At 41.7% G+C, this 12,596-nt stretch overlaps 1 protein-coding gene across 1 annotated transcript; it reads right to left on the reverse strand.

Moving 5' to 3' along the window:
• Window positions 1–971: 971 nt before the first annotated feature.
• On the reverse strand, window positions 972–10,823 carry LOC104556363 (cell surface glycoprotein CD200 receptor 1-B-like). The gene is made up of 6 exons (XM_061988674.1): window positions 10,762–10,823; window positions 9,683–9,988; window positions 7,560–7,808; window positions 3,719–3,829; window positions 2,282–2,328; window positions 972–1,088 (listed from the first exon to the last, which is right to left on the reverse strand). Exons 1-6 carry the CDS (start codon window positions 10,820–10,822, stop codon window positions 972–974), a joined length of 891 nt encoding a protein of 296 aa, XP_061844658.1. The 5' UTR covers window position 10,823.
• Between the last annotated feature and the right edge of the window lie 1,773 nt (window positions 10,824–12,596).

Here is a 12,596-nt window from a genome sequence, read left to right on the forward strand (position 1 = left end):
GTGCAACGAGCAGGCAGACGCCATTCAAAACTTGTGTTAGTGTATTTACTACTTCAATAATGTTTGGGAGGTTTGACAAATCACTGCAGGGAGAGGTTTCAACTTGGGAACCTGAGGATGAGAAGAAATAAATTATTTTGTTGGGGTTTTTGTTTGTTTGTTTTAAACAAGCACAGTACCTGCATGTTTCATGTCTTAACACTTTTGTTCTCAGTAAAACCATGCTGTGACATCAGCTTATCAGAAATTGGTCAATAAACATTTTCCCAAATAGCCCCAGAAATCATTTAGGTCAATATTTGCATATTTGCATGTTCACTTTAAAATGAATCTTAGAAAATTGCCCAAACAGAAAGTTTAATTGAAAAAGAAATACATTTAAAAAATGAAAAAATAAACAAAGATGAAAAATACCAAATTTTCATCTGTCACATGTAACTATCTACATAAGAAAAAACAAACAAACTCTTTTATTTCTGCATTTCCAATGGACATGTTTCTTTGACCATCTGTGTTTTGAGGTCCTGTACATCACTTCCTGGTTTGCAACAAAAATTTCAAAGAGAATCCAGTTGCTAAAATGAAAAAGAAGTGCTACATTTTCACCACCTGTCTGTTACTCTGGCACGCAGAAATATGGCAATTATCAGTTTGAGGAAAGACAGCACATACCTCAGAGCCCATTTCAAACAAAATTCAGATAGGTATTTCGCCAACTCGGTCTTTAAAAGTTTCAAGTGTTTCAAGAGCTGTACTGATATTTAGATAAAGATGGAAATAATTTACTAAAACGGGTTGCTCTCCTCCACTGTCTTTGGGTCAGGAAAGACAAAGGCTTTTGTGGTGCAGTTTTGAGTGTTCTGCTGGCCTGCTATGCGGTAAGGTCTGAGATTTGCTAGTTGAATCACAAATTCAAGTAACTGAGTATCATTAGCGGCCGAGCTGGTATTAGACCGCTTGTGTCTACACTGTTAACAGTTCATATATATCATTCTTGGATTGTAATTCTGGTAGGTACTCTCTGCTACGAGATGAGGCTGGACCACTTCTGTTCTTTTACGTGATGGTATGAACTTGAAGTTCTTAGTCTGCAATATAAAGAAAAACATGTACCTTTATATTACATGGCAAAATTTTGTGGAACCATCATACCTACAGTGTCCAAACATAAAACAAGACCAGAAGAAACCTGGTAGGCAACATTACTTTTGAAAAAGAACTGTAAAGTTATTTGTGGATAGGGCACAGAAGGTGAAACCTAAAACAACAGAGAGATACGACAGCCACTCTCACAAAGCCTAAACAGGACAGCCTCTGAAGCTCTTTTATGTAATGTGATTGAAAATAAATTTTAAAGTGTTGGTATTTTCAACAAAATGGATGATAATGCACAATCTTGGCTTCTCTGGAAAAAAAAAAAACCAACAGGCAGGCCACAGGCAATCCAATTTAGGCACGTAAAATTACTGGAAGCTTTTGACTTTGATCTCTGCAACTCCCACTCCTGTCAATCAAATTGACCTGAATGCCATAGAAGAGCATATCAGGAAATGAATCATTCCAACTTCAGTGCACTGTTTGACTGGTTTGCAACAAACAAGGCATCCGGCCATTAATTTAATCATGAGCAGAAAGCAAAATATGAAATAATTGCTCTTTCAATGTGCATTAAGTGAGGCAGAAGCCCTGAGGAAAAAGCAGCATGTTATTGTGCTGTTAAATATGTACCACAACACATTGGAATTAGAGAGGATGTAAAAGTTGCGGTGGCAAATTCATCACTGCTGTTTCCTAGCTTCTTAAAAAACAAGTTTCATATCTATGTTTGTATGTCATACAGCATAAGAAAGTGCACTCTTTAATCGGGCAGGTTTATGCCATGGAGAGCAATACACATTCTTAAACAAAAGGTCAGAACTCTGTGAATCAGAAATGTGAAAACATTACCTTTTGGGAGATTTAAAAGTCAGCTTAACCACTGGCATTGTAGATGCAACTTCTAGTATTCTTAGGCAGAAAATACCCTACAACACTCTCAATCTAGTGATTGCAATCTTAAACAATTGCTGAGCTACTCTGAATATATATGAAGACAGAGCCATCCAATCAATAGACACAGTCCCAGATGCACTGTTCCTCATCCCCTATTCCAAGCACACACAGAGATAAATGGGAGTTTTGTTAGAGCAGACATATTGCAATGAACTTACACATTTTAGTGAAGCATGTACCAAAAAACTTGCAAAGTATAGACACGCAGAAAAAAAAAAAGCCCACTTACTGCAAATGGTACTGCCAAGCCACGTGTGGATTTGTGTGACTGGAAAGCTGAAAGGACAATGTCAAGAAATTGAAATGTTTCGATGAGGCAAAGTGCACAGCTGTTATGCCTAGAGTTTTCTAGCTGCTCTTAGATATTAAAAGACTTTCTTCAAAAATTCAGAGGTTAAGTTCTTATATTTTATGTTTTAAAGCACTATCATTTTACATTTCCTTTTACTGAAAGTTTTGGTCACTCTGACAGACATAACTGAATTGACTTGGTTAGGTGCATTTTGCCTCAGTTCTGTGGGGAAACACTGGGCTAAGAAATCCATCTGAGCACATTTTCTCTTCTTCTCTCCTCACTTGCCCCAAAGAAACACGTTATTCTATGACAGGGACAGGCTCCCTTCAAAGTACTGCAAGCATTGGTCAGTGTTGCCACCATTGATGCCAACTGCCTGTTTTCCTTCTCCTGTCTTTGTTTTCCTCACCCTGCCTTCTCTGCTCTTCTAGTGTATACCTCCCCTCATTGTCCATTCTTGGCAGCCCTCTTTCACCCCATTTGTTGCTCATGAATCTGCAGTGTAATATGCTCAACCTGGGGTGAATAATCTGAAAGACATTGAGCACAAAGAAGAAAAGACAAGCAGTAAAGCTAGAGCAGCACTAAGGCAATGGAGGGGCATAAGTGAAGCACTCTGATTCTCTGCAATTTCCCTCCATTTATAGTTCACCCACCTCTATGTTGCCTTCTCCCAGTGCTTCATCTCCCACTCTCCTTAAAGCAATCTTGCCTTTAGCCTGATATTCTCTCTTCCCCCTCATTTCAAGCCTCCACTTGGGCTTCTACTCCCTTCATACCCCACCACAGCCATCTTATTTGAGTCCAAGAGTTGCAAACCATCATCTGAATTCTCAGTATCAAATTATTCAGTATGAGCCTGACCCAGTGTCAATGAAATCTATACAGCCTGAGAAACTGCAAGTGTACCAGAGGGAAGTACGTACATTTGGCCTAATCTTACAATTGCTCAGGGAAAAGATGATTGCTGATGGAAGCGAGGAACTTGCTTGTGTCCAGTCATTATACTAGTTTGTGAACTGCCATACTTTTGCAGAAAATTCAAAATAATTCTAAAAATTCAAAACCTACTCTACTCTTAGAAAGAATCCTTTTGATCCTGGATGACTCCGTGCCATATATATAATGCATTAATGTCATAATAACCATGGGTCTTACAAAACACCAGACAGATTTTGAAGTTTCCCCAAAACTCCAGACTGAAAGTTTTCCATCTTATTTTGTTTTTCCAAAGGGACAGTGCATCATATTTGGATATTTTCCTCAGTCCTTGCCTCTAACCCCACTCTCAGCAATAAAGTACACATCCTTGTACCTGCACATAATCAACAATGGAATCATTATATATTTCAGGCTCAAAAAATGACTTACCTCTGCGTCTGAAAACCAAGCATACAGTCACACCACTAACAGCGATAACACTTGCAGCAGCAAAACTTGCAGATCCTCCTATCAGAAGATAGAAAAGCCTCAGGGGAGCATCTGGGAAATGAGAAAAGAAAGCTAGTTACAGAGCTAGACAACAGCATCCACTGACTATATGATGTTACTACCTACTGTAACCAGAGGAGAAAGCTAATCCTCTATCCCAATAGCTCAAAAGAGCTGAGAGACATAGATGAGAGATGTCTGGATGCCAACCAGCAGTAGGAAGCTGCCTCATGCATCCAGTCATTTGTGTGTACAAACATACTTTCATTTTCAACTCATCTGCCTTCAAAATAATTTGAAGAAAAGGACACCCTCCAAATTATTTTAGTCCTGCAACAATAGAACTGACCAGCCATCCTTGAAAAATGCTGTGATTAATGACTGGCCTATGCTGACTTCTGTCCTTCATGCCTCTATTGAGATATTTTGGTGATACAACCAGTTATTTAGCTGTTGTTACAAATCCTACAGGAATTGATTTCTAATGGGTTGAGTACAGCCAGCCGAGAAGCTGAATTTTACCCATTTCTAGCTTTGGCCCTAGGAAAGATCACTTGAAAGTCGGAGACAGACATTCTCTAAGGATTTTATCTCCAGATCATCACCACTGTAAGAAGCTGGACAAAATTCAGTTTCAAGAGTTCAAAGCTTCACATCAAAAATTAGTGAGCTGTATCATATTGGCTGCTGAAAGCAATGTTTCTGTCACCAGTGATTAAAAAGGTCACTGAAGCAGAGTGTTGGGTTTGCATGGCAAGATTTTGGTAGTGAGGGAGCTGCAGGGGTGGCTTCTGCAGCAAAATGCCAGAAACTGTCCCCATGTCTAACAGAGACAATGCCAGCCATCTACAAGACAGATCTGCCACTGGCCAAAGCTGAGGCAATCAGCAATGTTGGTAGCACCTATGTGATAACAGATTTCAGAAACGGTAAAAACTGCTGCACAACAGCACCTGGGAGAGGAGTAATGACATGTAAGAGACACAGGCCTGCAGACCTCAAGAAGAAGAAGAGAGAGAAGGTGCTCCAGGCACCAGAGCAGAGATTCCCCTGCAGCTCATGGTGCAGCCCATGGTAATGCAGGCCCTATACCTGCAGCCCATGAAGGACCACACCACAGTGGGTGGATGTGCCCTAACAAAAGTTGTGACCCAGTGGAGAACCACCATGCTGCAACAGTGTCCTGGCAGGACCTGTGATCCCACAGAGAGGGGCCCACACATAAGCAGGATTCCTGGCAGGACCTGTGACCAATTGGGGGACCCATGCTGGAGCAGCCTGATCCTGCAGGACTGCACCCCATAGAAGGGACCCACACTGGGGCAGCTCATGAAGAACCGTAAGGGAAGGAGCTATGTTGGAGAAGTTCATGAAAAACTGTCTTTTGTGAGTGAGATCCCATGCTGAAGCAGAGAAAGAGCATGAGGATGAAGGAGCATATCCTGATTTAGGCCCATTAGGGAACAAAAGAGCACGATTAGCCTCAAGTACCAAAGACCTGAGGATTGCCAAAGGGCAGGGAAAGCTTAATTGTCTCTTAAGGTCCAGGACAAAACAGACCAGGCTACTCAGCTTGGGGAAGAAAACAGAAAATCATTTAATGCAACACCAACTAAAGCATAACCATAAAACCCCAAAACATAACTAAAATAAAACGACACAGAGTGCTACAACAAAGAAGAGTCTGACCAGCCCTTTAAGACCATCTTCTCCCCACCCCTCCCCTCTTCCCAAGCTGAGAGTCCTGATCCCAGTGTTTTTACCTCCTCCCCACCCTGAACAGCCCAAGGGCAGGTCAGGGCAGGTAGGCTCTGCACCAGTCCTCCCTGCAAGTCCGTGGGGTACCTCACACACACGGCAGCCCTGCACAGGCTGCTCCGATGTACATTTATCCCAAAAGCTGCAGCTCCTCTCTGCCTCTCATGTGGGTCTGCTCTGTGGAGTGCAGGCTTTCCAGCACAGCCTGCGCCATGGCCGCCTCCTCACACAGTCTCTCACCCATCTGCGTGCACTCACACGGAGCTGCTGGTGGCTCTCAGTCCTGCCATGGCCCTGCATGGGTTGCAGAGGTACAGCCTGCGTTCTCACCACGGCTTGCAAAGGGGTCTCCGGTCTGGTGCTCCTCCTTCCTTCCTCCTCCTCTGACTGTAGAGTCCACGTGGTCGCCTCCATCGTGTATCACTCTTACACCTCCTGCCAGCACTTCAAATTCCTGTCCCTAAATAGTGATGGCAGAGGCGCCAGATTGGCCCAGCCGGGCCGGAGGTGGGTGTGAACCCAGGAGCCGGGGGAGAGTCCAAAAACTCTTTACCGGGTTTTCACTGCAACCCCCTCCCCCTGTTACCAAGCAAAAGCTGCTCCTTGCTAAACCATGACAGAGCAGCAGACACCAAGTCATATAAACTGATTACAACTCCCATTTCCCTGCACCACTCAGGGAAAGGAGGTAGAGAAGTTGGGGTTGAAGCTGAGTCCAAGAAGAAGGGAGAGATGGGGGTTTCATTCTTATTTCTCATCATCCTACTCTGATTTGATTGGCAATAAATTAAATTAATTTCCACAAATCCAGTCTGATTTGCCCATGACAGTAACTGGTGAGTAATCTCCCTGTCCTTAACTCAACTCATAAGCTTTCCATTGTATTTTTCTCCTTCTTACTGAAGGGGTGAGGCAATATAGCAGCTTGGTGGGCACCTAGTAGCCAGTCAAGATCATAGAATCATAAAATCATAGAATGGTAGGGGTTAGAAGGGACCTTTAGAGATCATCTAGTCAAACTCCCCTGCAGAAGCAGGGTCACCTAGATCAGGTTGCACGGGAACATGTCCAGGCGGGTCTTGAAGACCTCCAAGGAAAGAGACTCCACACCTCCCTGGGCAGCCTGTGCCACGGCTCCGTCACCCTCACAGTGAAATAGTTTTTTCTTATGTTTAAATGGAAGCTTCATCCCATTACCCCTTGTCCTGTCACTAGATACAACAGAAAAAAAAAGATGTCCCAACCTCCTGACATCCACCACTTCTATACTTATAAATATTAATGAGATTCCTCCCTCAGTCTCCTCTTTTCTGGACTAAACAGCCCCAATTCCCGCAGCGTTTCCTCATAAGAAAGGTGCTCCATTCCCCTGATCATCTTGGTGGCCCTGCTCTGGACTCTCTCCAAAAGTTCCCTGTCCCTCTTGAACTGCGGAGCCCAAACTGGACACAGGACTCCAGATGAGGCCTCATCAGGGCAGAGTAGAGGGGGAGCAGAACCTCCCTTGACCTGCTGGCCACTCTCTTCTTGATGCAACCCAGGATGCCATTGGCCTTCTTGGCCACAAGGGCACATTGCTGGCTCACATTTAGTTTATTATCAACCAGGACTCCCAGTTCTGTCTCTGCAGAGCTGCTCTCCAGCAGGTCAAACCCCAGCCTGTACTGGTGCATGGGGTCGTTCCTCCTCAGATGCAGGACTCTGCACTTGTCCTTGTTGAACCTCATGAAGTTCTTCAAAATGAACGAGAAGTTCTTCTAAAGCAAAATGAAGAACTCTTGTAAAGCAGAACAGGAATAGAAAGACACGCACATTGAAAGATTCCCCATACAATGCCACAAAACTTTTGGTTTCAACTGACTAACTCAAAATTAATTTATCTCTCAACATGCATTAGGACTTGGTTTTATAACCCCACTAAACAACCCGCAGAACCCTGACTCTCAGCAGGGACAGCTGCACAGAACAGCACAAAGAAGCCTTACAGCATGACAAAGAGCAACCACAGAACAATCTTACTTACCTGACAGGTCTAGTGACAGAGTTTGGTTTGTAGCTGGGTGGGTAACCAGGCAGGTGACAGTGGGATGTGTACTGTTGACCCAGCCTATGTAGCTCACTATGGTCACTGTTCCATTGGGGTGATGGACTACTTCTTCAGAGCTTTGATTACTTGTAGGGATCCAGGAGATGTCAGCAGGTGGCTTTCCAGCAGATGCTTGACAGACAGCCATCCTGCTCTTGTCATAGGTCAGAGTCACTGTAGGGGGGACTATAGAAGAAAATTAGAAAATTTACAACAATTATTTCTAATTCAGTATAAAATTGCCAACTCAGAAACTGAAATATAGGTGGTATTTTTTAGCTTGCATGACTGATTTGAGAGATTTAAAAATAATTTGGAATATTAGCACTAGGGAAAATATACATCAAAAAGTCCAAGGTGAATATCTTCAAAACTAGGTATCTTCATCTAAAAGTACTCCTTCCTTATGTCTTTTAAAAGGTGACTATAGTAGATGGGATGACAGAGAGGGGTGAATTAAAGGAAGATTTATGAGTTTGGCAGTGCACATACTGAAGAAAATACAGCTTGGGAGATTGGGTAGGTAAAATCAAGAACTTGATAGTAGGAAAATAAAAGAGGAATCAGACAAAACTGTTCTGCCTAAAGTCTAACAACTCATATTCCACATTTGTCAAACAGGCAAAGGCTCAGACAATACCTAAGCCATTATTAGAAAGGCTAGACCCTGCAGGGAAAAACAAAAAAATCAAGTGACAAAAATTAACCATAGCAACTATAGAGTGCTGAAATTCATTTCCCATAATTTTTACTTATATTTAGAAGGCTTAACTTCAAATCACAAAATCTTCTATTTCTTTTTTTTTCAAACTTATGGAAACCTAGTGAACCTGCCTATCTGAAAAAGATGATTTTTATATACTAATTATGTTTCCTTATATTGTTTTGTTCCTCTCTACTTGAAAATGGACTAATCTAATTTTTAGTGATTAAATTAGTCCATTAGTCCAAAACAGTCTTACAGACAGTTTATGGTATTTCTGGAAGAATTCAATATTTCCAGATAGTGTCCTGAAACTTTTGCTTCCTTCCTACTCATCTCTTACCCAGACAAAACACACATTGACTTCATTGTGAATTTTGATTCAGTATTCACTTGCTCAGAATACAGCAGTCATATGTATCTGATATCTTCTGTTTGCATTAACTTAATCAAGAGTGTATACTCCTGGTTGCATGAACATTCATACAACATTTAAATGCCCTGTTAGGCCCAAGAATCCCCTCAGAAACTACGCAGACTGTTGAATCTGTGCAGTTTAAAACCTCCTTGTTCACGCATCAAAAGAAGTGAAAAAAATAATCACAAAACATCTAGAATCACAGAATCATAGAATTGTTTCAGCTGTAAGAGACCTCAAGTCCATCATCATTGAGTCCAGCTTTTGTCCCAGCCCTATCAACCACTAGACCATTTCCCTAAGAGCGACATCCACCCATCTCTTAAACACCTCCAGGGATGGTGACTCCACCACTTCCCTGGGCAGCCAGTTCCAATGCCTGACAGCCCTTGCAGTAAAGAAATTCCTCCTCATATCCAGCCTGAACCTCCCCTGGCGCAATTTGAAGCCATTTTCTCTTGTTTTATTGCTTTTTACTAGGGAGAACATATCAACCTCTGCCTCGCCACAACTTCCTTTCAGGTAGTTGTAGAGAGTGATAAGGTCTCCCCTGAGTCTTCTTTCTCCAAGCTAAATAGCCCCAAATCCTTCAGCCACTCCTCATAGGAAATGTGCTCCAAATCCTTTACCAGATTGGTAGTCCGTCTCTGGATCCTCTCCAGCACCTCAATGTCCTTCTTGTAGAGAGGGGCCCAAAACTGGAATTATTACCTAGATTATTTCTCTACAGAACAGCCAAGTCCTATTGGGTAACGCCTCATGCTTTTTTCCCCCTTCTCCAAATAGCCTGACAAAATCAGCTTACCATGTTATTTTAAATTTCAGTATGCATCCAAAATGAATTTGGTCTTGTACTACCAAATCAAATAATTTTACCTCCACATAAACATTAAAAAAAACCCCTAACATCAAAAACCAACCCCACAAGGTGTTTCTTACCTATGACAGTCAGAGAAGAGAAAAAAAGAAAATTCCCTGTACTGTTGACAATTTCACAGGTGTAATTTCCCTCATCACCAATGCTCACAGGGTAAATGCGAAGAGCAGGGTCCCTGTCAGGTGAATATTTCCACATCACCCTCTCACTGCAGCTTAGCTTCCTTGTCACATTGTGATCACTCCTGTAGGCCAAGTAGCAAGGGCTGCATGTCATCTTCCACGTCACCATTAGCAAAGATACTTTGGAGACATAAGGGCAACTCAACACAGCCTCACGATCAACCTCCACACTTACTATGTTGTAAGCTATGTAAGAAAAAAAAAAACATTAAAAATTACGCTACAAACATCATCAAAACTTAGGAAACTCTTGGCTTCATCACACTTTAAAATTTCTATTTCCTTACTGTAGTGGCAGCCTTGGGGTCACGTTGCTCTGTGCAGACACATATTAGTAGTATTCAATTTCCAGGTCTCCAAGTCTGGAAATGCAGTGGGGATAGTGCCTTTCCTTTATGTACACTGTGCAGGTCTGTGATGCATGCCAATAAGTTGCAGGTCCCTCATCTTATTTTAAGCAACAGATTTCTATCACTTCAATGTGGGCTTTGAAAAACTGATGGGGAGGGCAAGATTCACTATTGAGGGAAAGGAAACTACATTTTAAGAAAAATATTGTGTTATGGAATTAGGCATGTTGCAAGTAAAACTAGGGGTAGCAATGGAACGTAGACCTGTAACAAGGTTAAAACCCAAGATCACTTTGGCTCAATAGTTCATGAGAGTTGTTTAGTCAGGGGCATATATAGATCCCTTTTCCACCAGAAATCAGAGCTATCCAGATATTGACCCAGCTGAACAGGAGATGGGTTTTCAGATGATCTGTGTTGAATTCGTATCAGCTATATCATCCTGTGCCACTCTGCAAGGCATACAATTATTTTACCAGTTGAGGTGACATCACTGTTTGCATTCACATTAAACAATAAGCAAGATTTCCCCTCTTTCAGTGTACTGCTGACTTGGAAATGCAGAGTAACAAAGAGTGCTGCACGTAGTTTGTGATTTTTCTCACTCACCTATCCCTTCAGTCAGACTGAAGAAAAGGAGTACAGCCAGAATTGCCCATGTCTGAGCCATCTTTACCAGAAGGAATCAGCACTGCAGAAAGCAAAGGCACAAAATATGGCATGTAGTCACAAATTGTTGTGCAAATCCCTTCAAAGAGAACATGTAGTAAAACATGCTTCTTTTGAAAACAGAAGCTCTAAACAAAACCTCATGGCAAGTACCATTCTTGTACTGAAAAAAGGCAAAAAAGGGTTTGAAAATGAAAAAAAAAAAAACAAACAACTCCAAAAACCACTAGTCTTTACATTTTTTTACAATCTGGGATCTCTGATAGCATTTTACAGGCATCTCTAGCTGCTCACTATTCATGCATAGCTATGTGGCACAAAGACAGCTACAGACTTCTTGCTGACGCTTCATAGACTTACCTGCAGAAGATGAAAAAAAAAGGTTTTGCAAGAGCAAACATGCTCATATTACTGATCTTTCTAAAAAAAGATCAAGGCAATAGCATGTATTGGAAAATTCAGGATCTCGACTTCATCAACTAGTTGACAAAGAAATGATTCCTAACCCTTGCATGCTTTTAATTTCTCAAAAGATATCTCCATTTGTATAGTAGAACAGAAAGGGCAACCATCCTATTGCAAGAGATCAAAAACATGAGCTTCCTGCTTTCATAGACACAGTGAACTAAAGAGGCATCAAGTAACTTATGCTATTCTACAACTGTATATACTTTTTAACAAACCACCTTTTATAAGTTGGTAGTTCCTTTTTGGCAGAAGAGCAGCAGTTCATTGGTAAGACTGAGACAATGCTGTCATCCAGCACATTGTTTTCTGGTTCACTCAAAAAAAACTATAACTCCATGCTATCCAAAAGATTTCCAGTTAAAATATATAAAGTTCTCAGTGGAAAGTATTTTAATGTAAATCCATTCAGCTGTTGCTTCAACGTGGATCTGGCTAAGAACATCACTGATACTTTCCTACAGTCAGATTTTATACCATAAATGACCCAAATTGACATGGCAAACTTGCACAACTCTCTACTGAGAAATATACATGTGTGTTCTCACAGCCAAACTCCTCATCTCTTTTGCTTAGGTCACAAGGGCAAGCGCCCTGCTGCAGTTGGCACTCATACTGGTTCTGTCATGGCAGGGAGGTTCACAACCAGCTAAGGGTGTAAGGCTAAGGTCTCAGAGTGTACTCCTGTTTCCACAACACCACAGTAGCTACATCCTGACTACAGTTTTCTGATGTTACTGTCAGAAGCCAGCAGCCACACTTTTTTGAGGCTCCCTGTAACCTGCCCACAAAGCTATCATATTTTCCATCGCTCGCCTCTGCATTCCCTCAAATTGTCTACTTGATAGACCTTTTGTCATTCTCTCCTTTATTCTGTCATTTGTATTTCTTTAATCTTTTATTTTCCAAATCAGTCACCTGCAGCTAGAGATGACTAGAAAATTGTGTTTCCATCCCATGGGAAATACTGATCGTTACTGTCATTCTCAAGTCAAAACCTAATAAGCACCAGACAGGAAAATATCTTTGTGCGATGATTGATTCAGAAATGTCATGTGTGTTGCAACAGGACTTTTCTTCTGGGTTATTTAGACCACACATTTATTCACAGCCATATTTAAATACAAGCATGCATCTCAGGATGTGCTGGAAGGAGAAGGAAAGGCACTGTGCACACAGAAACCTAGATCCTCATCTGGTATCAGTTGCTGTAAAATTGCTTCAATTATGCAGCATTAAAAATTTCATTTTAAATGTAAACCATATCAAGTGTGGACACCTGGTGTACATAACAAAACCCAGGATACTGC

This window comes from Colius striatus, chromosome 1 (assembly GCF_028858725.1).
Source record: "Colius striatus isolate bColStr4 chromosome 1, bColStr4.1.hap1, whole genome shotgun sequence".
NCBI classification, from domain to species: Eukaryota; Metazoa; Chordata; class Aves; order Coliiformes; family Coliidae; genus Colius; species Colius striatus.